The following is a 25,479-nucleotide window of genomic DNA, read 5'->3' on the forward strand; positions in this document are numbered from 1 at the left end:
ACCAAGCGTACAGACAGTGAAAGTGGACAAATAGCATTACATAAGTAGCTGTGTTATGTGACCCTAGGAGAATAAGGCAAATCCAAACCAATGTGCAAGGATTATGCACAACCTGCATAGAAAAACTATGGTAGGCATCCACAAAAGGGGATATCAGAACTGGATGAAGATGGCATCAACATTAATTTGTCGTTCCCCATCATCCTATCAAAAGAATCTTTTGTCTGGGAAGGGAGGCTGGGTTATTCCAGTAGAGCTGGATGGGGTAGGGTATCTTGATTTCTACACTTTCTGACATTTGTGAGGTGGCTCGTACCAAGAACTGAAGGTAGAAGGATGTCATCTGCTGCTATGGTTGCTTATGGTACTGCCTCTTCAGGGCTGGTTTATGATGGGCAATCACTTATTGCTGAGTACGATCATCTTCCATGGGAGTTATGGATCCTCTGGTGGCTAATAAGGCTGATCCTTGAACCACAAGTTCTAGTACAGTGAGGAGAGATGTTTTCAGGTTCAGCAGTTTGACTCCTGTTTGAACTTTGAAAGGTTCACTCTGGGAGCCAGTGCTGCTCAAAAAAGTCAGTTTCATGTTGTCATAAAGCAACTTCAGGACACTGATGTATTTATCAAGACATCCAATCTTCAAAAGTACAGCACAGAGCGGCTCATTAAGACAAAGGCTTTAGATCAATAAAAGCCATGTACAATGGTCAATTTTGCTCACGACCCTTCTCTTGCAGCTGCCATGCAATGAAGATCATATCCACAGTTCTGAGACATGGTCGGAAGCCACTCTGTGACTCTGGTAAAATTTCTTCTGACAGGGCAGCAAACGGGTTGCAAGGACCCATGCCAGAACTTTGCCTGCAACAGCACGGAGAGAGATACCATGATAGTTTCCACAGTCCACTTTATCCCCCTTTTTAAAAGAGGGTAACAATCAAGGCATCCCTCATTTCACTGGGTATCACGTGCTTTATCCAGATTTTAAGGATAAACAGGCTAAGCTTCTGAATTAACTTTGGTCCACCCTCTTTAAAGATTTTAGTGGGAATCCCATCTACACCTGCTGCCATGTTGTTCTTCATCTGCTTGATGGCACTGAATACTTCATACAAATTGAAAAGGTTTCTGAGCTCATCCCTAGAAGGTCGTTGGGGGATTTGCTCAAGACCTTCATCTGCAACCATAGAATTATGATTAAGATCTTCAAAATGTTCTTTCCAGCAAAAATTAATGGCTTCAGCTGGTTCCAATGTTCCTCAATTTCTTCCAGAAACTCTGATAGAAACTTTTCTTCTATGGCTTCTTCAAAGTAGTTACGCTTAATGGGTTTCTTCAGATCTTGAACCTTTTTTGGTGCCTGATCTGCTACTTTTACAGCCTCCATTGGGAGTCAATCTTAATTTTCGAAAAAGGGTGTTTCTGATGATAAGTCCATGGTCAGCACTCTTGGTAAGAAGCAGGATTCCATGTGAATTTCCTTTGCCAACTCCTTCTTTCCTGATTGTTCCTTTCCACAGGTCTGAGTCTCATCCAACACATGCATTGAAATCCCCCAGAAGAATAATCTTATCTTCTTTAGAGGTCTTCGATAAAATGGTTTCCAACTGAGTGTAGAAATCTTCCTTTAAATCCTCATCGGCATCCATTGTTGGTGCATAGGCTCTCACAATAGTTACCTGTTAGTTTTTGGAATTGGAAATGTCATAAGCCACTCATTGATGCCTGCTGGCAGCCCAGAGATGCACCTTATGAGTTTGTTCCTTATAGCAAAGCCTACTCCATACAACTGAGGTTCATCTAAAGATTTTCCCTTCCAGAAATAGGTATATTCTCCTTTCTCCTCCCTCCCCTGCCCTTCATCAACTCTTCTAGTTTCAGACAAGGCAGCAATATTGATGCTAAACCAATTCAATTCAAGAGCAATGATAGTTGTACATCACTCTGGTTGGTCACAGCCTGAGTTGTCCATCAGGGTATGTATATTCCAATTTCCAAAGTTGACAAATTTCTCACATTTTTCACTGCTGGGATGGTAATCCTGCAGCTATCCAGCCAGGAGAAACGTAAGAACATAAGAATGGCCATACTAGGTCAGACCAAAGGTCTATCCAGCCTAGTACCCTGTATGCCAACAGTGATCAATGCCAGGTGCCCCAGAGGGAGTGAACTGAACAGGTAATGATCAAGCGATCTCTCTCCTGCCATTCATCTCCACCCTCTGACAAACAGAGGTTAGGGACACTATTCCTTACCTAGTCTGGCTAATAGCCATTAATGAACTTAACCTTCATGAATTTATCTAGTTCTCTTTTAAACCCTGGTATAGTCCTAGCCTTCACAACCTCCTCAGGCAAGGAGTTCCACAAGTTGACTATGCACTGTGTGAAGAACTTCCTTTTATTTGTTTTAAACCTGCTGCCCATTAATTTTATTTGGTGTCCCCTACTTCTTATATTATGGGAAAAGAGACAAGGCTATTTTTAGAGCACATTTTTTGTCCCTACTGAGCGGAATAGGTCTTAAAGAGGACTGCTCAATCGTGGGTACAGCAGCCAAAATGCTCAACCTGCCTCAATCCTTGAGCAAGATGACTGAATCACACACCCACCGCTTTTGTGTCAGTCAGGGTATGTCTACACTACCACCCTAGTTTGAACTAGGTTGGTTAATGTAGGCAACCGGAGTTGCAAATGAAGCCCGGGATTTGAATTTCCCAGGCTTCATTTGCATGTACGAGAAGTACAGGTAGTTTGGAATAGGAAGCATAATCCAAACTACCTAGTTCGTGCCGCGTGCAGCCGCGGGCACAGAGTCCGAACTAGCGGACATTTAAAAATGGCGGCGCCCGGCAACATGCAAATGAAGCCCGGGAAATTCAAATCCCGGGCTTCATTTGCAACTCCGGTTGCCTACATTAACCACCCTAGTTCGAACTAGGGTGGTAGTGTAGACATACCCTCTGTGACTAGAAACTTCCATGGATCCCATTGTCCTACTTCTGTTGCCATTTGCCAATCGCCACTGGACTTTTGACTTGTGCAGGTGTTGTTTTCCCCAAAACTGGAAGATGCCTGTGCAGGCCTTCTTTTAAAGTGGGGAGAATGGTGCACAACAGTCACCACACTGTCCTTGACAGAGGGTTTGAAACCAATGGCATGGACACCATGATGATTGGAAATCCTCTGTCTGCTGCAGCCTTCATCTGCCTTCACAGCTGCTGTAACATTACACAACAGTTTCAACTTTATTGTGCAGTTATCCTCCATCTGGTCTGCCGCTGAAGACACCTGTCTGGAACCTCGCCTTGGACCTTTCTGCCATGGGAATGTACTAATGGAGTACGTGACTCCAGGCAGCATCACTCTTGGGAATCATTGGAACACGCAAGCTTCTCTACCACTACAAGGTGTTGATCCATGGAGAGGGGGCTGATGAATACATACCCAGGGAACAGAGAGTTGCCGCTCTAAAGTCCTCTAGTGAATGGAAAGATTTCTCATTAAAAAGACTGACTTCACTGAAAGGCAAGCCTGTATAGTTTGCTATACTTCCCTGAGGAGCCCAGCAGAATGCTGCCAAGATTCCTGGTTCATCGTTATAGCAGTCACCATGGATTTCAAACCACTGAGCATTGAACACTGCTTGTAACAAGGTTCCTGCAGCTAATCTGACCTCATCAATAAAGGCTTGAAATTGAGCCCTTTTCTTCTGGGATAATTGGTGTTTGCAGTCCAAGAACGAGGAATAGTTCTAAAAAGGCCTGGTAGTTAGAAATTCTGAAATGAAGGCTGGGGGACACCATATTTCCCAAAAGGTCAAAATATTTGGCTCCCTAATCAGCTGAGGTGGCCCTTGGACATTTCCATGACCACTTGGATAAACAAGGAGTTCAAGGAAGCATGGGAAAACAACACTTCTGTTCCCTTTTTGATCACGCACTAGAGTTTTTCTGCCATCCTTGCAGAAAGGGGCACAGAAAGCTGACATTTCCCATACAGTTTTTGCTGGTTCCAGTATGGCTTCATTCACTGGGAGCGCTACCGACTAGATCCTATAGTCTGTAGAAGGCCCAGAAGCTTGGATTCCTGAACTTCCTTTAGGGGATGTGCAGCTCATCTACCCCTCTCTGGACTAGTTCCTGGAATTGTCTATAATCATCGGGACAACACAGTGAGACTGAAGCAACCAATTCCTCCATCTCTGCCTCCTCTGGCTCAGGAATTTCCATTTGGCTTCTGGTAGGAGAAGGATGGCAAGACTTTCTGTTGACTCATACAGACTCTGGATACTGTGAATGTGGGCCAGTATGAGTAAGGCCAGTATGAGGGGTCAAAAGTAGATTATCTTGTATTTGTTATAAACACCTAGCACATTTTTGCAATAATACATATATAGTATCAATAATCATATAACTACTTACTAATATTGTGCATTTTAATTAATTATTAATGTTATTGATAATACAAATGGTATTATTAATAATAATGGTTTTGGAAACAGAAGATCAAGTTTTTAATCCTAGTTCTGGAATTGACCTGTTTTGTGTCTAGGACATGTCGTTTAATGTCTCTGAACTTCGGTTTCTCCTTTCATGAAACTGGGTTAGTGATACATACCTCTTACATAGATTATTGTAACATCTAACTGCAGGCAAGATTTGATACAACACTCTGAGATCCATACAAACAGAGTCTTCTGTCTGTGTGAAGCCTCACTGACGTGGAGCCTCCAGCTGAATTAAGAGTTTGTCCACTCAAACACCCAGTTCAGAGGAACCTAGAGTGTGAATCTACTCTTGAATTGGCCTGTTGCACACTAAGGATACGTCTAAACAGCAGTGTTATTTCAGAATAACTGACGTTATTTTGAAATAACAAAGTGTGCGTCTACATAGCAAGCCATTATTTTGAAATAACGACGAGCTGGAAGACTTCTTACTCCAACTTCTGTAACTCTCATTTCATAAGCAGTATGGGAATTTGAAGGAAGAGTGTTCTTCCTTCGCCTTCCTGCTGTGTAGACAGTGCCAAAAGCCAAATTAAGCTATTTTGACTTCAGCTACACAATAGACATAGCTGAAATTGCATATTATAGTTTGACCTTTGCCCTGTAGTGTAGACATGCCCTACGAGAGTGGCAAGCTAGTCTGATGTAGCTTCATGCTCTGACTTGCAGCAGAGTAACAGGCATGTAGACAAGTCCTAACTTTCAGCATCTTCTGTGGACTCTTTGTGATCAATCGTCAATTACACTACATTTATTTATCTCTTTATTTAGAAACCTCTCTCCTGTATTGAGGCATCGTACTTGGCAGGGCACAAATACATAATGGAAAACATCGGACAGTCCTGTGATACCTTTGGCTATGTCCAAACTACTAGGTTATTTTGAAAAGTTATTTTGAAATAATAATTCCCAAAATAAGTATTTTAAAATAAGCTTATTCTTCTTCACAAGCAGGAGTTATTTCAAAATAACAAGCCCATTATTTTGAAACAACAGGCTTGGTAGTTTGGAGGCTCACCTTGTTCTTTTGAAACAAAGGTAGTTATTTTGAAATAACTCCCCAGTGTAGACATGCCCTAACTGTCCCTGAAGACTCTAACAGTACATACGTATGCTCTGATCTACTCCACCTTGAAACACAAGTAGATTAAAGTAAACTAACAAACTTGTGAGCATGTTGGCCGAACCCACATGGAGAGTCAGTATGCAGTATATTCACACCACAGCTTGCTGTGAATTAAACATTTGTGTAGACATGCCCCGAGTTTAAAAGTGTAAAGCCAGAAGGGACTACCAGATCATCTAGTGTGATTTCCTGTATACCCCTAGCCAGAAGTACTAGCCAGACACTTGTAAATCAAATCTAGCAACAAAAATTATACTTAAGTACCACAAAATGCCAGGAAACAAAACTACTGTCTCCCCCCAAATGGATCAGAGATATCGTATATAAAGTGTTGCATACATAAAAAGAGTCCTGTTGTGAAGCTAGGAATCTTGCATGCCCAGCCCCTTCCCCGTTGTCCTATAATTATCCAGTTGGAACTCCACCATCTGGGAAAGAAACAAAACTACTATGTTCGAATCAGGTATTTAACTCCTGACTACAATAAAAAAGTGAAAGCTCTCACTGTGAATGTAACTGTCCATGTAACTATACCATTAGCTGTAGATCATCTGAAATGAATTACAAATGCACCTAATGTATTAGAAATGACATCTAATAAAATGACAAACTTACTGCTTGCCTTCAGGTTTAATAACAGATGGATCAGTAAGGTCTTCCCCCACACCTACAGTAAATTAGAGAGAATGTTACAAGCAAAAACTTTTTAAAATGTCATGAAATCATAACCAATCTCCATATCAATTTCCTTTGTAGAGTCTAAATGTATACTTTCGGAAAAAATAAAAAGTTGCAGCTATTTGTTAGCAAATGACAGCTAATTGTTCTCATTTCATTCCTCATATTACATGCTCTTAGATTTATCAATGAATAGACTAGAAAATTACCCAAATGGCTCTATACTATGAAACCATGGAAAGAGTTGCCCAAACTATTCTAACTACAGTAAAATGAGGCCAAATTCTGAGCCCTGTACTCATGTTGAATAGCACCTTAGTTCACTATTAAAACCCTACTGATCAATAGGGCTATTCATATTGAAAGGTACTATTCAAAGTGAGTAAAGGTATCAGAGTATGTCCCCTTATTTAGCCATTGCGCTGTGAGAATTCTGGGATCCATTCTATCCTGACCTTCTGGTGGGGGTTACAGTAAAGTTAGATAGGTAGCTCCCATCAGTGCTAATAGGCATTTTGCAGTAAATCAATGGAAGAACTAGTTCCTTTGTGTTAAATTCCTCTCCCCAAACTAATGCCTCACTGGGGCTTATGGGATTCTATTTTAAAAATCATTGGCTTCTAATGTACAGGAAAACATCCACTAACATTCACATCCAATTATTTTAACTCCTATGGTCCATTAGTGATGAACTCATGTTCTGCAATGGATACAGGTAAATAGTTATATATAGTGTAAGAGATTTTACACACACTCTTTCTCTCTCTCCCTTTAGTTGCAGGTTTCCAACAGATAGGCTGTTCTGCCAGGAATTCCATCAGGACACTGATCAGAGAGCACTCCTCTGATTATTCTGATTAGAGAGCTCCAGTTTAGGGACAGCTAATCTATTATGGACAAATTGAACACTGGCTCGCACCTAACTCAGACCTTTTCTGAGGTTCAAAAGAATTTTGTGCTGTAAATAATTCTGTGTGTTTTCACACTTCTGTTTCCTGGTTAGGGATGGAAATGAGTACCCCAGTTCTGCAAAGATTTATGCACACGCTTTCCTTTTTCATCTGAAAGTCAGTGGTACTGGTCCATCAATTTTAAAAATAAGGGAGGATGTGTGGTTCAGTTCCATTATGGGTGTGTCTAGACTGCACCCTTCTGTCAGAATAAGCTACACAATTTGTGCTCTGCAAATTGCGTAGCTTATTCTGAGTCAAAGTTGAAAGAGTTTATTTTGAAATTTGGTGCTGTGTAGACCGCGCACTATTCCAACAAATTCCTTAATCCTCATGGAATGAGGGTTACAGAGACGCCGGAATAGCGAACCCTCTATTTCGGGAAATAACAGGCACTTTTAAAGATGCGGTGTTGCTATTTCGGGATACTTCCCAAAACTACTACTCTATATTGTTAGCAAAGATACACAGATTTCCTAATTTGCAGATCAAAACCAATGAAGGCAAGCATGGACTTAATGGTTTGTTTTGCTTGGCAGGGAAGTCTTACTGTAATTCACCACTTCTGTAAAATATAAACATGATAAACTTATGTCTGGCAGTATATATTGCCCTTGACAAGAATGAGAACCCAGTGATATTTAAACTGCTTGATAGATGGTGTTCATTTTCTGAACATTGTCAAATGATTATTTTAAAATACAGCACATTCCACTATACACATTCATTGTATTGTGATTATGCCACACTCTGCTCTTTTGACTCTGTAAATCATGCTCAGAACTGCAACTTAATTAAACTATTTACAGTTATATTCATGAAAAAATATAAATAGCTGATACCTGTTTTCAAAGATCTGAGGTGAATGATGTGTGTTTGTCACAAATATTTAACATTCTTACTCAACATCAACATGTGAAGTGTTTTTTATACAGCCAATTGAAATGTTACCATGCATTATTTTAGTTCCTGGTCTTGTACACCTAAACTAGATATATAGGGCTAGATATCATTCTCATTTACAACTATATACATTCAGAGTAACACCAATGATGTCTCTGGAGTTGCTCAGGATTGACATGAATAGAATAGAATAGAATAGAATAGAATAGAATAGAATAGAATAGAATAGAATAGAATAGAATAGAATAGAATTTGTCTCTCTTTTGCCAAGTCAAATTTAATGTTGTTTTCTTAGTGGCAGCTCTAAAATATATAATAAACTGCATTTTGGCAGTCACCTTGCAAATCCAGAACAAGGAGCTCCCCTCGGGTATACTCGTAGGTCCAATGAGAGAAGGCCAACATCATCTCTTCCAGCAAATTGCTGGGGATTATCTCATCCCCGTTGTTGTTGTTATATTTGCGGAATTCACCCGTCATGTATTTCTCAATGGTCAGCCACTGATTGGCTGAATGGCAATATATTAAGAAAACCTCCAGAAACCTGTGGGTAAAAATGCTGACAGTCAAAAGCTGGCAGAGTGATGAGTGTCCTCACAATAAGATTACAATTATTTCAGAGCAAAGCAGATATACTGAAAAGTTTGAGACCACTCCACCACTTACAAATTTCACACCTCTCAGAAAAATCTCAACAGCAGAAGGTAGCAAATGGTAGGTAGCAGGAAGTCATTCCTGAGAGATATAATATACTGGAGTCAATATTTCAGAGAATGATCTCAAAACAAAGCCCTAATATAAAAAAAAAAGTGTCAGCAGACAGGAAGAGTACTCTAAGGAAAGCAGGGAATGCTATTGTTATTCTAGAGATCTGCCTTCTCCTGAGTACATAGCTAATCTCTATAGCTATATCTAGCTACAAGTTAAAGGTGCTAGCTCTGTTTACATACACATACTTACAGTAGCTCCCATTGATCTAGCGCAACTATAAATAGCTGCATAAGCATGGATAGTGGCAGTCAGAGCTTCTAACAGGGTGGGGGGGAACAAAGAAGGCAGTTGCCCTGGAGCCCAACGCTTGGGGTCCCAGGCCCTTTAAATTGCCACCAGACCCTGTAAAGTTCTGAGTAAAAGAAATGTTATTGAAAGCACTCAGTAGCAAAGTATGGTCCATTTTACTAAATGAATATGGGTCTATGGTGATGTTAAAATAGAAGTGATTTTTTACATGCACTCTTTCTTCAGCCCCTGAAAACCATAGTTTGCAAACCTGAAAATATTTTCCACTCACACAACACTAAAGCAGCCCTATCGCAGAGCAGCGTGCTCAGAAAATTAGAAGACTGCCTGTTGTCTCACAAACACTTTGCTTTCGAGTTTGCTTAGTAGAGGCCTTTTCCAAAGCCCATTGAAACCAATGGCCGTATTTCCAATTATTTTTCAACGGACTTTGGATCAGGCCCTTCTTTCAGAAGAACTTCTTCAGCATAAACAAGTAACAGATACTACTTCTAGAAAAATTCTGCAATTTTTCTAATTCATATATATCTATTTGATTTATTTGTCTCCCTTTAATTAGTGCCTGGTATAAGCTTTATGCACTTTATAAAGGTTAAAAGCATGGACACAATTTCTTCTAGATTGACACCTCACCAATCTGCCCAAGTTAATGCATACCTTCAAATCCTTTATATGTCCTAAAAATGTTTTGGTTTTTTTGCACATGAAAGCTCATATTATATATATTTATGTTAGTTTCTAAGGTGCCACAGGACCACTTGTTTTTTTACCCACCCAGTTAAATATTATTAACCTACCCTCTCCTAAAAATGACACAGAGAAGAAAACAGACCTTGAAAGACAGTAAAAATGGCCATTTTTCCAGAAAAACAATACTTGCATCTACACTGCCATTGAGTTCTTTCAACAAAGTGGAAAGAACGGAGGGATTTTTCTGACGGCGGTAAATCTCATTCTATGAGGAAGAACCTTTTTCCGAAAAGGAAGAAGAGGGCGTTCTTTCAAAAGAAGAGGCCTCCAGGAAATAACACAGGTGCCCTGATGGCCACTCGGTCCAGACTAATCACAACTGAAATGCGAGATAGTGTCCAATCAATGTGGATGCTATATTTCAAAAAAGTACATTGCTTCATCCTTGTGCTTTTGCTGTGTGGACGCTCTCTTTCTAAATAAGCTTTTCCGGAAGATCTCTTCTAGAAAAGAAGCCTGCAGTCTAGACGTAGCCACAGAAACAGACTAAGTTCCCTAGTTGAGAGGTGCCCCTGAAAAACTCCTGCATCCAGCACTCAACAATTGCAAAAGGTTGTATTTAGAATTTAGTACCGCACTCTTGAATTTAGTACCGCAGTTTGCCTACCTTGGGGAATATGGAATGCTCTGTGGCTTCACTTGGTTGAAGGTATAGATCAGCTTCTGAGCAGCCCTTTGCTGTTGTATTTCCTAAATAAAAAACAAATTTACAAGTATTGCTTTAACATAAGAAAGGCCGGAATATATAAGGAAAGGGAATCTTCCTTCCTAATCATTAATAGGAAATGGATTTTTTTCAAGCCCCTCTCTCCAAAAAGATAACAATAATTAAACAGTGGGTCACTCCAGGCTGGCGGTGTTTACATGTAGCAAATCTATAGGCTAGAAGGTCTGTATATACCTGCCAAACTGGACTGGACAGTTTCCCTCCAGGTTTAGACTCACCCTCAGGCAAAGATGTAGCACTGTGCCTTCCTGAAAGATTGTCTGCCACGTCCTAACCACCTCAGGAAGAAAAGACTTCACAATGAAGATTTGTCCCAGCTTCAATATATTATTCTCAGACCAGGTACACATGACCTTCATGGCTCTACGGAGGCCTCCATCCATCTCCTCTTGGGACAAGACTTGGATCAGCGCAGCCATCCCACGCTGTGACCAGGATGACATGCTTTTATCTAGGTTCAAAGGCGAGCTCTCTTCTAGCCTATAGATTGTCACCTCCTCTCCAGCTGAAGTCAAAAGAAGTTTTATTTATCAAGATCACAGACCATAGCAACATCATTTTAAAACATTACATTTCTTCCCCTACCATTGCATAGAACTTTCTCACTTGACAGTACCTAGTCATTTGGGTTTCCACTTCACTACCTGAAAAAAAAACCCCTGTATTTCTGAAATATCATCCATGTTTTCTGTTGATTACCAAAAGTCACATTCAACCCTGTTCACAGGGCCAGCTCGAGAGCTATACATTCCTTAAATGACATTGTCTCTCTACTTTGAGGACATACATAGTACAGAGTTTGTATGGCCTTCTTCACAGGGATGAATTCTAGCCTTCACACATGCTTCAACACATACAAACCATGTTGATTTAAACCAGTGGATCTTATCAAACATAGCTGTGATCATTTTCTTTTCTTTAGTGGCTTTTCCCAGTAGCAGCAAGTTCATTGGATTTTTTGGATGATTGGGTCTAATTGTTGTTTTTAAACACCAATCCCTGGTCTATAATTGGTTTTTAAACACCAATCCCTGGTCTATAATTGGTTACACTGAAATTAAAATCAAAATATGCTGAGACTTTTCTCTCCTGCTCTTTGTCTGTATTTATATAAAAGAAGAATCTTTAGCAAGATTTTTTTTATCTTCCAGAAAACAATTAAGATCAATACTACTCATAGCATTTTTCCCTTTTGATCTTGCTTGCCATTAGGAGGTAACACCTTTATCTTCTTGACAACTATAAATGCTAATGGCTGGATTTTGCCACTCTGACACACACTGAGTAGCACTTTGCTCATGACAGTCCCATTGATTTTGGCTGGGTTATTGGAGAAATCAGAGGCTAAACAACAGGAGCAAGAGAAGCAGAATTTGGCTCAAACTAGCACATACATGGTGGGAATCAATGAGTTATCTGAACTGAGAAAAGACAGTAAATTTCCTAAAATATTTAGGGTTCTGTTTTAATATAAACTAAGTGATGAGAAGTAATTAAGACAAATAATCATAGCATTTATTATTTTAAATTAAATGAAGTTTACTATTTTAAATTAAGAATTTGACCTTCCTATCTCTATTGCACAAAATTTCAGTCTCCCACTCAACAGCATCATTTTGCATGCAAAAAGCATCAAGTAAGATTCAGCTCACTCACTCTTCTACACTGTCTCACTATGTAGTTGTGGTGGTATTCTGCCTTTGACCTGTAGTCAGGGGGAAATTATTCATTATTATCTTCCAGAAGCTAATATAATAGGCCAGAGTTTTAAAACCTGCCTTCCCTTTTTGTGACTGAGATTATTTGCAGAAGCAGTTGCTATAATATAGACATACAAAGTACCCAATCTCAGAATATCTTCAGGTACTTAATATCTTGCATTGTCTGTACACACAAATAATTACAGGTGCTACTAAGTGAGGTTAAGTATGAGCCAGACTGAAAATCTGGCCCACTGTGTACAAATGTTCAAGTTAATAGATTAATGACCAGAATTATTGATAAAATAATTAAACATTTACAGGTACTATTTCTATGTCTTAAGTTCATTTGATACAACATCCAGTGAACATAGTCTGCACTAATGGTCCCAAGATACTAGAGGTCTGATTCGCCACTCCATTACACAGACTTGATATCAGCTGAATCAATTTAAGAGAGTGGAGTTTCAGGCCCTAAGTTTTATCATAAGATGTAGCAATGTCTCAGGGCTGATTACTGTAGAAAGCTGTGCTATTTTTTTAATAAAACCGGAACTGCTAATAAATGGACAAAAATAAAAATCCTTCAAATTATGAATCAATCAGTTTTATTGTTTGGAATTCTCTCCACACAAAATAACTTGACAAGCAGAGGATTAAAAACTTTATAATCAAAGCCATATAAATAATGGGTGAGGGAAGAAGTCAAGTGGAAAGGGGCAATAGTAAGAGACACATGAGCTGACACAGTAGATTTCAGTCTCAGAGCACCCTGCACAGGAGAGTCTAGTCTCAAAGTGACATGGAAGAAGGACCTGGATCTACAAAGGAACTTAAGCTTTGCAGCACTCAACAATGCAACGCTTAACTTCCAGGCATCTAGAAAGTCACTGGAATTACACTGCAAACCACAAAGCCTGAGGCCATGTCTTCACTAAATGAAAGATTGAAGCTACCACGATTGATCTTCCAGAGTTCGATTTAGTCTGTCTAGTTAAGACTCGCTAAATCAAACTCAGAGGATGCCCATCAGCAGCCAGTACTCCCACTTCTGTGAGGAGTTAGGAAATCCAGTCAGGAGCATTTGTTCCCGTTGGCTTTCTCTGCTGTGGGGACGGCAAGGAAATTCAAAGCAAGATACATTGACTCCAGCAACATAATTCACCTAACTGGAGTTGTGTATCTTGATTTGACTTTCCTTTTTAGTGTAGACATGACCTGAAATAGGCACCTGGGCTCCCTATACAACAAGTGGGGAGCGATATGGGCCTAAAAAAGAAATCCATAATAACCAGTATGATAAGTGTTCCTTTCAGAAAATAAATGTAAGTTAGATCTGCCTAGATTAATCCAACCTAAGAGGTTTCTTAACCACATTCTTTAAAAATAATCCATGCTGTAATTATAATAATTTCAAAACACAGGAGAGAAAATGGCACTCACCAAAGAACTGGACTGGTGTAAATGGTATAGTATGAGCAAGCCTCATTAGGTTGTTCCTTTCAACAGCTGCAGACAAAACAGACAGTTTTGGGCTAGCATTGACCTGGTTGATTTTCAGAGATATTTGATGGTGCTTTATTGTAATATTACAAAACAAGTACATTTTGTGGTGGCCAGCCTTTTCTCTGTATGTGTATATGGCCTTCAGCACTATAACATGTGTGCAACAACCAAATATTTATGGATTTATCCTCGCAGAATCTAAGCGTCAGAGAGGTCCAGTTAGCCAGAGTTTAGAGATGTGTGAGCTGAGGCAAGGAAAGATTTACCCAAAGTCATCCAGGAAGTCTGTGGTAAAATCCTGAACTGAACCCACATTCGCAGAGTCCCACCCACTGCTGCAGACACATCTATTCTCCAAGGCTGCCAAAATAATTGCTGGTCCCCTTGGGAAGCTGAGGGAGTGGTTTCATGCCCTCAGAAGAGGCAGGACCTCTGGTGGAAGGGGCGGGGTTGGAAGCTAGCATCACCAAACCAGCCCTTCAGGAATGCCTGGCCTGTACTGCCAGTGGCCCAAGGTTCCTGCCACTGCCAGTTCCATAGTAGCAGTGGCAGTCCCTTACCTCAGTTGGTGACCCTGCATCCTAGCATTACAAATGAAATACAAAATAACACAGAAGCCTCTGGAAACATCTTATTTTACTCAGCATACAATGGAACCGATTCTAGATTGCATTGAAAAACATCATCTAATTAAATTATATGCACAAATAGACACTGAGGCAGATTTGTCACTGGCATTCAAGTAGAGCTGTGCCTGTCCCTGGAATGAAAATATTGGCTGCTATTCACTGTAACTACAGCACAATCTCTGAACTTCACGTAGCTGTACACTTGCTTCTGTCTTCCTCAAGGGTTCTGGTGAAAAGGTCTAAGGTAGCGTGGTCTACAGGGACATCTGCTGGTAGGTTCTAGATTATTCTCACCAGAAAGTAGAGAAACCTGTAGCTTTGTAAGTCTATGCACAATCTAATTTTAGAAATAAAACAGCATAGTGGGCAATCACAGTATCCAGAAGATTTATTCCCTACCAGACCTCCAATGTGTTCATAAGTATATAAACAGAATTTGAGTCCAGTACAAGTTAATTGAAGAAATCCACTCCAGCAGGCAAGAAGAAAGGGAGAAAGTGCAATTAATACTATATTTCATCAAGATTGGAGGGAACAGCTATGAACAAACTATTGCCCCTCTCTTTTCTGGGAAGAATAGCTCAGTTCCTTAAGATTTCATCAATTGTGAAAATAAGTGTTTAATTGTCAGGGCCTATTTTTTTCTTTATCATCATTTGCCAACAAATATCTGAAATGGCCTCACTATATTGCTAGATATGAAATGAATAGACAGCTTGCAGTGGGGTGGAATGCTACAAAGCGGGAACCACAGAAGATGACAGACAAAGACAGTTTTACAGATTCATGGAGTCTGTTGTGCCAAACCCCAAAGAGCCACACTGCTACATAGGGGCAGGCCCGTGGACCACGCGGACTCCAAAACTGGGCCTTTGCTTGCTAGCAGTTCTTGTCTCTCTCTGTGGCTCCCTGCAGTCAGTGTAGTCAACAGTGGAAAATTTGTTCTTTACCCTTTCAGGATGCAATGATCTGAGTAAATATTTGTCATGACACCAGGCAGCCTTTTCAAAGCAAGGTAACAATTTATTAGTCACTTGACATATAGACTCTGAAAGCCCTTAGGACAGGAAAGGTTAAGAAGTAGTCTATATAGTCTAAAGCCAGGGATCCCTTGAGCCATGCTGCTGTAGTAACCATCTCTGCCTCCTTTCTGTCTGTTTCATTGCCTTCAGTCCAGGTGAGAGACCTGTATCCAGGGAGCCAACAGCCATACTGGGCCACTGAGAAGGGGTGCGGGGGGGAAATGACTCTGTGCTCCAGAAAGGAGCAAGGTTGAGGGCCGTAGGGACAGAGCTGAAGGCAGCTGGCCCTTAGCACTACCAGGACTGCAGCGTCCTCCCGCCCCACCCCGCCCCGAGCTGCCTGGAGCACACTGTTCAGCACCCCACCTCCTCAGGCAGCCCTAAGAGCTGTCCATAACCCACCTGCATGGCACTCCAGCAGCAATTTAAAGGGTTCTGGGCTCTGGCCACTGCCACTACAGTTGTAGTGGCTGGAGCCCCAGATCCCTTTGAATCACTGAGCCCTGGGAGCAGTTGCCTCCTTTGACTCGCCCCTTTCCGCAGCCGGCCTGCCTGCATCTCTGGGCATACACAGCAATTAGAAACCTGTGGCTGGCCTGTGTCAGCTGACTTGGGATCACAGTGCTTGCGCTGCCAAGCTCTCTCTCTGCTGTGTAAACATCCAGGCTCAGTTTTCTGTTCAGTGGGAGGATCCCAAAACTCAGGCTCCAGCCAGACCCAGAATGAAGTTACACAGCAATGAAACAGCCCTGCAGCTTGAGGTACGTTGGCTGGGTTGGACCATTTGCAGGTATCTAGATGCTGACTAGCCACACCCAATGAGCTCACTTCCCTGACACCTTTCCCCTGTGCTCCCCAGGCCCTTTGCTCATCTATTAATCCCTAAGGGTAAATCTACACTGCAATGTAAATCCAGAGTGAGTAGAACTTGAGTTAGCAGACTCTGGGTTTGTTAACCTAGGACTTTAGTGTGTACACACATTGGTAACCTCAATTAGGAATTGCTAAACTCTGGATTGGGAACCAGCCTCTACAATGCAGACCTGTGTCCAACCTCCCATAACCTAGACCTCTTGGTGGTCTTCCAAAATGGGGCTATGTGGAAAAGCTTGACTATCCAGCAAACTATCCAGTTTGCCAGTCCAGAGAACAAAGAAAATCTACCTGTGGGATTGTGGATGATGAATGCTTTTAGTGGACACCAAGAGCATGAGTTCTGTGGGGCTGTATCTATACTGTAAAGCAATAGGGCTTGAACCCTGGGGCCCAGCTTCACTCAGGCTCAGACCCACAACTCACATAGGGTCTCTGGATCCGACCTCTGGGTTAGTACAATTTATATGTAGATGGCAGGAGAGTTAAGCTTGAGCGTGAACCTTGGGTTCACCTTGCAATGTAGACATGTGACTATTCCAGACACTGGGATTTCCATTCTCTCTTCTGGATCCTCTACTGAGTGCATAGCTTTGTTTAGTTTGTTAGGGACTCTGATCTCTAATTAGATAGCTACATGAGTCTAACCCCTTGTCCCTTTCATTGACATTCAGTTCATATTAATACAAAGCACAGAGGTAAATTAAGGCATGCATAAAAATAAAAAAAATATTACCACAATGTTCACAGCTTAATAATGAGCCCAGGAGCTCAGCTGTTCTGCTTACCGGAATAATGATGGTGCAGGTCCTGAGGTGTTTTCAAGGAGACTGAGATTTCTGAAATTATTTTAAAAGGATCATTATGTTAATTATTATAGCAGAGATAAATGCATGATTTTGAATTTATTCCCTTCAAGTTTGTCATGAAACAGATTAATCAGAATTACTGGCTCGGCATTCTAAAGAGAGGAATCACTAATTGACTTTAAGTACATTATAATGTATGGTATGTTGGCAGTTTTCAGTCATCAATTTAATATAGCCATACAACTTATTTATAGAAGGAAATGAAGGGAGACTAGCTATATTAACCCCTAGGGCATGTAGTTTTTCTAAGCCAATTACACCTCGGAGATGTTAAAAGCACTTTGCTGTCCATCATGCTTCACAGCATCCCAAAGACATGATTTTTGCAGCTCTATACCCAGTTAGTATGCATTCCATTAACTATACTATTAAACTGATGTTATAATAATACAGGTCCATTAACCCATGACACCTAGAATGGTATAAAATATAAACAAAAAATTATTGGCAAAATTAATTTTAAGAGACACCGTCAGGTCAAATTTGGTCCCAAAATGCATCTTATAAAAATAAGCCTTGTATTATCTAAGAGTAATGGAAATATTTCTATTATCTACTTTAAATTATTTTGTTCCAATGGAAAAGGAAGGTTACTTATCTTGTAATAAATGGAGTTCTTTTTGTTCACTGTGGGTGCACCTGCTCTCCATTTACCCAGGAACTGGGGTACTTTGTCTTTGATATAAGGTGGAGGTATAATAAGTCCCTAATTTGCCTATCTTTCTGTCTCAAGGGGTCTTCATGAGTAGATGATAAACACAATAGGAAACAGGAGGCCACGGTTTAAACAGAACCAGATTCAAACAAGACAGCACTGACCTTGACACCACCAGTGGAAATATTTTCATTATGTATTTTCTAATATATATATATATATATAAAAGCTGTAGAGTAGGTAAAAATTGAACATTTTATTTTTTTTCCACTAGAGGATAGAAGACATTAATGGCTGTGAGGTGAATTCAGTGAGAAGCCCAAAGATTTAAAAGAGAGAAGATAGTCCAGGATAAGGAGAATCAGGGCTAGATTAAGGAGGGGGTTAGCCAGGCAGCTACCCAGGGTGCCAATATATAGGGGAGCGCCTGATTGTAGTGGTAAGGGGTGCCGCGCACCCGGGGGAGGAGCCGCGCATACACCACATGCCCCTTACCACTTCAATCAGAGGCCCCCAATAGGTTGGTGCCCGGGGGCGTGGCCACGCATGTGCCGCTCACCCGGGGGCACCCCTTACCATGTCAATCAGGCACTGCGTGCCCAGGGGTGGGGCTGCACATGTGCCACACGCCTGCTGCCTGGGGTGCAAGTATGGCTCGGTCTGGCACTGAGGATAATCACAGCGTCTTCTAGGAACAATTGATATTCATGACACCAAAGAGAAAAGAGCTTCCTTTTGGCTATGTAACACATCCACATGGAGGGCTTCCGGCTATTGAGGCAGATGGCTCAGACCTTCTTCAAACAGGATCTTTCTAACTCCATTGCCCAAGCAGAAGGGAGGGTTGGGATGCTGGGTTCTGTCCCCCTTCTGTGACAGTAGCTTTGCTGATGTCCATAAATGAATGCATGGATGTGAGGTCACCTGGATAGCCATCAAAAATCAAAACTGCCTCAGCTGTTAAGATTACTGTCACCTTGATTTTCCTGAGGATGTATGACAGTAGGAAGAAGATGAAGGATCTGCAGCTCCCTATAGTTGCTCATGAAGCTCTTGCCCCTATGCATCTCTAGCCGGGCAGCCTTGGAGCCTCTGCTGCTGTCCTGGTCATAGAAACAGCCTCCCAGGCAGCTGTAGGGAGCCTCAAAGCCTCTGTCTTGCCCTAGGTAGAGGGTCTGCTGGGCAAGAACATGGGCACAAAGCGAGGACATAGGCCAGGAGTGGCTCTTGCTCCCCTCCCCCCCCCCCCCACCATGAGCAGATGGATCATGGATGTTGCAAAACCAGAAAATGCTGGACTAGAGAGGTTCAACCTTTAGTAAGCTGTAGAGACACTATTCTTTTTGTTGGGTATAATGATCGTAAACCCTCCTCCTCTTTATCCTCCATGTTTATAATGGAACCACTTCTCCTCTAGTTACGTACTTCAGAATTATGAAAGTAAGATTAACAAAAACAAATTAAAGACAAATAACAATCAAAAACTTACTGTCGACCCCGTTTGAACTTCTCGACCTGTTTTAGAATCAAGCATAGAAAATTATGCTTCAAGCTTTTCTGTGGTTAAAAAGCAATGACATGAAAGGATTTGAACTGGTTGAATTCAAACCCACAAAGATTTAAGCTTACTCCATAAAACACATAAAGTTGTTTGTTGTTTTGACATACAACCGACCACTTGTTACTAAGGAACAGCAGTCTCTGCATTTTCCTCCCTCTGATTCGTGCTTACAAATTACAATTCTGGGTCACTGTCTTGTTTATATCATAACAATATTGTTTACAGAGCACTTCAATCAGATATGAGTGGCGGGTGGATTATCTGCTGTTAAATTTTAACCTGGGTTTTTTGTACTGTCTGGTATGCATCCCACTGCTCCCTACTGGATGAAATCAGTAAATCTAAATCTAAAAATGAAATTTAAATTTTGCAGTTGTTTTGCACTTTGTTAGCTGATATATGGGGAAGGTTTATTGTAAACCCTAATGCTACTGTTATGTAAAAATATCTGTGGTCTCAAGGAACTGAAGGTATTTGCTGGAGGGGGTGATAAAAAGATAAAAGATTATTGACATGATTCTTCTCTCATATGGATGTAAATTGAGTAATTCTACTGCAGTCAGACCAGAGTACATGACAGCAGAATCAGGCCCTGTGAGTTAGCTCAGTTTAGCATATCTGAAGATTGGCTATTGCCTGCAAGTATGCCACTATGGATTGTTAAATAAAACAGTATTTTTTCCCTTCCCATGTTGAAATCACATGAAATGCAGCAACTGCTTTATGCTTTTTATTTATTTTATCAGGAATGTCACTAAGGCTGTGTCCAGACTCAGGGGGGTTTTCGGGAAAAGTAGCCTTTTTCCGAAAAAACTTCAGACTGCAGCCGCGTTCTTTCGAAATTAAATCGAAAGAACGCGGCTTTTCTTTCGACGGCGGTAAACCTCATTTCACAAGGAAGAACGCCTTCTTTCGAAAGTGCTTCTTTCGAAAGAAGGCGTTCTTGAATGTAAATAGGGCTTCTTCGAAAGAGAGCATCCAGACTCACTGGGTGCTTTCTTTCGAAAAAGCGGCTTGCTCTTTCGAAAGTTCCGCGTGCAGTCTAGACGCTCTCTTTCGAAAGAGGCTTGCAGTCTAGACATAGCCTAAGTAATAGCGATGTATACTGCAGCGATGAAATCAAGAGACAGGGAAAAAGGCGGAAGAAGAGAGAGAGAGAAGCACACATGAAAGTACCACAAACATTAACATAATTATCAAGCAAGCTCAAAAAACACCCAAGAAGTTTGAAGGAATAAAGAAAACCCAAGACACTTTTCAAGCCAGTATGGTTTTATTTCACTATGATTAGAGATTCACCATCACCAAACATTTCTTTATAGCATGCATGCCAAATATTTTGCAAGTGTAGACAGACATATTGCCAGTGCAGAGTTAAGACAAAGTATTTTAATCAGGAAATGACAGTCTTTCAGTAAAGCTGGATTTTTGTTATTTCAAAAAGAAATACACAATTTATGCAGCAAAAGCGAATGTTGTCTTTTATGCTCAGTAGTGTAGAATAAGTAGTTAAGATGCTGTGGTGACTCTGGTATCCCAGAAAAGCAATGCCACATCCAAGGAACGCATCTGCTTTTTCAGAAAAATTTTCAAAAAAGCGGATGAGCTCTTTCACCATCCCTGTAAACCTTGTTCTATGAGGCATAAGGGTTGCATCAAAAGAGCAGGTTTTTTCTAAAATTTGGTGCCGTGTAGACGTCCCAAATTTTGGAAAAGCCTCTTTCAGCAGTAAAACAAAAAAAGATGTGCAATTTGCATACCGCAAATTGCATTTTTTTTTCCAGTTGAACCTTGCAGCCTAGACATAGTCTGAGTGACTAAATGAAAAAATTAGATAATATTGGTAAAAAAAAATAAAAGCATCTATGTTCCTTCTAAAGCTAGATGTTATATTGCAATTAATTAACTTTTATAATAAACAATAAACCTTTATTTGATTGAAAATGTCTGTTGCCCGAATCCTTTATTTTACATAAACACAAATTCCTCATGCTAAACGTGTTATTGAACTAAAATGGAAATATGCAATATCTACAGAAATGGGCCACAATAGGATCTGCTTTTGTAGTAGGTACAATGGCAAGTATCTTAAAACAGTTAGGAATACATACGAGGAATTCCTGCTCAGATTATTCTTCGTGGTTGTCCCAATTATGCCATTATTCAAATCCTAAAAAGAATTAAAGTGCTGTTATGGCCAGAATCTATATATCACTATTTATGTGCTTAATCAGAACAGCTCACAAAACTTCCAAACCCCACAAACACTTACACTTGTACTGGCTTGCCATTGGTGATCTCACAGAAATTGAAGGATCTCACAGCTCTAGTAAACCTATACTTATTTAGAACATGAAATTGTCATATCAGACTCCATAGTGGAAAAACTCTAAATGTATGTGGAAGGCCTTTCAGTATAAAAACCATTAGGGAACTTCCCCTTATAGAAGAAACATAAAATGTTGGAAATAAATATTTCATGGATAGGTTCTTTAAAATAAGATGTGTCCTAAAGTGTTACACTGTAACATGGTGTGACTAAGTGAGGGATTTTCTTAATGGCTTGCATGAGTGCGATGTATGTCTCAGTTTTCCCTAAGGGCTACCTGTTTAACGAAAGGCTGTGGGAGGGTATCTGTTGTTGCAGAAGGCCAAACGTGACCTCACCCAGTACCGGGCCCAGGACAATGGCCTGAATACTGTGGAATTTAGCAACTGGTGACTTGGTCCCAGCTGGTTTTGGCCAGTTAGAATAAAGGGCTGAAAAGAGATTTTTACCCAGGAAAAAAAGATAAAGTATGCAGAAGGGGCATCCACAGATAGGTCTGAGAACAGGCCTACTAATGGCAGAGAGGAAGGGGACCAAAGAGAGCAGTTGTCCTTAGAGGACTCAGTGATTTAAAAGGTTCTGAGGCTCTCGGCCAGCCACTGCTACTGCAGGAGCAACGACTGTCAGAGTCCGGGGCCATTTAAATCACCACTAGAGGGCCATGGGACATGCTTTGGGCAGCACTAAGGGCTGATTAGGTGGTGCAGCAAGCTCTGGGCAGAGCTTAGGGGCAGCTGCTCCAGCCCTGCTCCTTCTGCCTGATTCCCTTCGTCTTTGAGGAGCATGAAGCCAGGATGACCCTCCCCACACACCTTGCCCAGGGGCCAGGCAATTCTGTTGGCCCCCTATTTGAGAAGCACTGACCCAGGGAAAATTTGTTTTTTAAAAATGTATGGTGTCCAAACCATTGTTATCACATGGCAAATGCAGCAATGTAACTACAATTAGGAGACGTAATTTGATTCCATGACCCCAGTTGAAATCAATGGGAGGAATGGCTACTCAGCACATCTGTAAATCAGACCCCACATTTTCAAATATTAAGTCATTCAAAGCAGGATTTCCCATGTGATTCATGTTGGCCTTGCTCACTCCTGTTGAAGTCAATGGGACTTTTCTTATTTTAAGAAATAACACCTCCCTTGAGTTTTACCTAAACCACCTTAAAATCCTTGCTTTGAAGATTCAGATTATTTAATATTTTAGTACATCATCCCCAAGAAAGCATCTATACATTATGCGTCCAGCTCCATGGCTCCTATTTTAAAGCTTAATTGTCAAATTAATTTAACCCCCAAAATAAGTTTTTACAGAATCGATGATCACTAGAAATGTTTCTATCATTTCTTTTCCTCGATATAAAATTCTCTTGTTTAAAATTAAACTTACTTTGTAGTGTTTGGAACTCAAACTACAACACTGATACTACGCAAGAATCAAAAAGTGAAACTGATTAGAAACAAAAGTTCAACTGTCTAGTCTGCTTTCATTGTATAAGGGGGGAAAGATAAGAGTAACAACGAATGAAATAGCATTTCTAGTGAAAAGCAACTTTTAAAAAAAATCAGCTTAGGAAATGTGCTCCCATCCCTAAAATGAATTGATCCTGAGAAAGAAAGAAAGGACAATTTCCCAACTTCAATACTCAATTTATTTTTTGTTAATTTCCATTTTTACTTCTGGTCTGCTTCCTACAAGGAGTTGAAAGATGCAATTTGTGCTATCACCCAGGCCATTTTAGAACAGATACTCCTGCAAAACCAGCATCTTGCTCACATTCTTTTCTAAACTCTGGCCTAGATTTTTAGCAGATGTAAATTGTCATTGCTCCATTAACATCAATGGAGCCATACCGATTGACACACGCTAAGGATCTGGACTTATATCCTCTAAGGCCACAAATCAAATCTGATAAATCATATTTTTTAAAAAACAGAGGTTAAGAAGACCAAGCTAAGTACAATAAGAAACATCTCTGCACTTGAACAAATATAGAACTCCCACTCTGCATGAAATAAATACTGTCACCAAACAGCTAAAAAGATGAACTTACCAAAGACTGCCTAAGTTCTCTAATCACCTCTGCTCACACATTCAACACCAGGCTATATATTTGCTTAATGGCCTAGAGAATCATATATATAGTAGCCCAGTGTCTAAGAGTCTGTAATGCCGAAATGCTGGCTGTTCCCTCTGGGCGCCGCTGTTGCCTTTAATGCTGGCTGTTCCCTCTGGGCGGCCCATGCTCCATGGGGAGTGCGGGGCCCAAACGGCTGCTTGCTCTCCCGCGGTGGCCCGGCTGAGCGGCACAGAAGTCAGCCGAGCGCCATGGCAGGAGGCGAAGGGGGGCAGTTCAGTGACGTGCGGCGTGACAGTGGCTCCAGGCCCTGCCCCCTGGTCGTGAACGTCACCACCCCGCCCCCTTTCGCCTCTTGCCATGGCGCAAGCAACTGTTTGGGCTCCGCGCTCCCCATGCAGCACGGAGAGTGAGGTGCTCAAACAGCCATTTAGGCTCCACGGTCCCCCGAGTGAGAGGCAGGAGGGGGAGGAGAAGAGAAAGAGAGAGACAGAGAGAGAGGCAGAAGAGAGCTGAGAGAGAGGCGGGGGGGAAGACAGTAGGAGGAAGAGAGAGAGAGACCGGAGGCTCAGGAGAGAAGACCGACGTGGAGGAAAGACCTGAAAATTCCATCTTATGACGGGCTTGTTGGCTAGTTATTAGTAAATGCTCATCTCTCTTCATACATACTCCCATTTCATGATTCACTAGTTTAATATCCTACTTTATTAATTATTCTTAAGTGTTGATTGATGTCAAGCATTCATTTACTAACAGGGATGTGCCTGGCCAGCATGAAATGAAATTCGGCATATCAAAAAGGTGTCTCATTAGAGAGAAGCTCAGATGGTGAAAATCACTGTAGCTGTAGGGAAGCTATAATAATTTACATGAATCAAGCATTTGGCCGACGTTACATCCTCAGGTCTTACCTCTTGCCATTGCCTCAGAGAGTCCCAGAATTGCAAAGAGTGCCTACCAGTTTCTTGATTTTTCATTTTCTGGTGCATGTAACGGAGTCGCTCCAAACCTAGCCAAGAAAGCAACCAAAGAATATATATTCCTAAGCCTGAACTGAAAACCTATAAACTAAATATGATAATGTATATGGATTGCATTGCTCTCAATGCCAACGATATAAAAGCAACAGTGGAAACAGAAGCAGAGCCTACAGGTTTCTGCTAGCCTACAGGTTTCACGGTACCCCAAGCCTTTTCATATTGTGATCTGAAGAGCACAAGTCCACTATAGCACTTTTCCTGGTGGCCTGCAAAACGTAGTTTAAGAGTTGTGTAAAGACCTGTGTAGAAGATGAGGCGACCTGTGGGAGAATCTTATTCTTAAAATGAGGACTATATAATGAGAGCCGGGGAATCACTACTACACAAGAGTCCTTAGAACTTGACCTAGATCTGAAGCAGAGCCTTTTGGAGCTCAAAAGCTTGTCTCTCTCACCAACAGAAGTTGGTCCAGTTATAGATATTACCTCACCCAGCTTGTGTCTCTAATGTTCTGGGATCAACATGGCTATGACTACATTGCATGCATTACTTAGAAATTATCCCTCAAATACAAGTGACAGAAATGTACCTCTCCATGAAGAATGTATTTTG

At 41.1% G+C, this 25,479-nt stretch overlaps 1 protein-coding gene across 1 annotated transcript in view; it reads right to left on the reverse strand.

The window, feature by feature from the left end:
* Positions 1 to 25,479, reverse strand: part of TRPM6 (transient receptor potential cation channel subfamily M member 6) — a 132,660-nt gene that overhangs the window by 11,742 nt on the left and 95,439 nt on the right. The window contains exons 29-37 of the mRNA XM_089779237.1: positions 24,799 to 24,896; positions 21,593 to 21,651; positions 19,410 to 19,435; positions 17,185 to 17,235; positions 13,810 to 13,875; positions 10,885 to 11,171; positions 10,547 to 10,629; positions 8,508 to 8,713; positions 6,254 to 6,305 (exon numbers count right to left, since the gene is read on the reverse strand). Of these exons, the coding sequence (XP_089635363.1) occupies positions 6,254 to 6,305; positions 8,508 to 8,713; positions 10,547 to 10,629; positions 10,885 to 11,171; positions 13,810 to 13,875; positions 17,185 to 17,235; positions 19,410 to 19,435; positions 21,593 to 21,651; positions 24,799 to 24,896 (928 nt within the window). The remainder of the gene's footprint in view (positions 1 to 6,253; positions 6,306 to 8,507; positions 8,714 to 10,546; positions 10,630 to 10,884; positions 11,172 to 13,809; positions 13,876 to 17,184; positions 17,236 to 19,409; positions 19,436 to 21,592; positions 21,652 to 24,798; positions 24,897 to 25,479) is intronic.

This window comes from Pelodiscus sinensis, chromosome 6 (genome assembly GCF_052426305.1).
Source record: "Pelodiscus sinensis isolate ZL-2025 chromosome 6, ASM5242630v1, whole genome shotgun sequence".
Classification (NCBI taxonomy): domain Eukaryota; kingdom Metazoa; phylum Chordata; order Testudines; family Trionychidae; genus Pelodiscus; species Pelodiscus sinensis.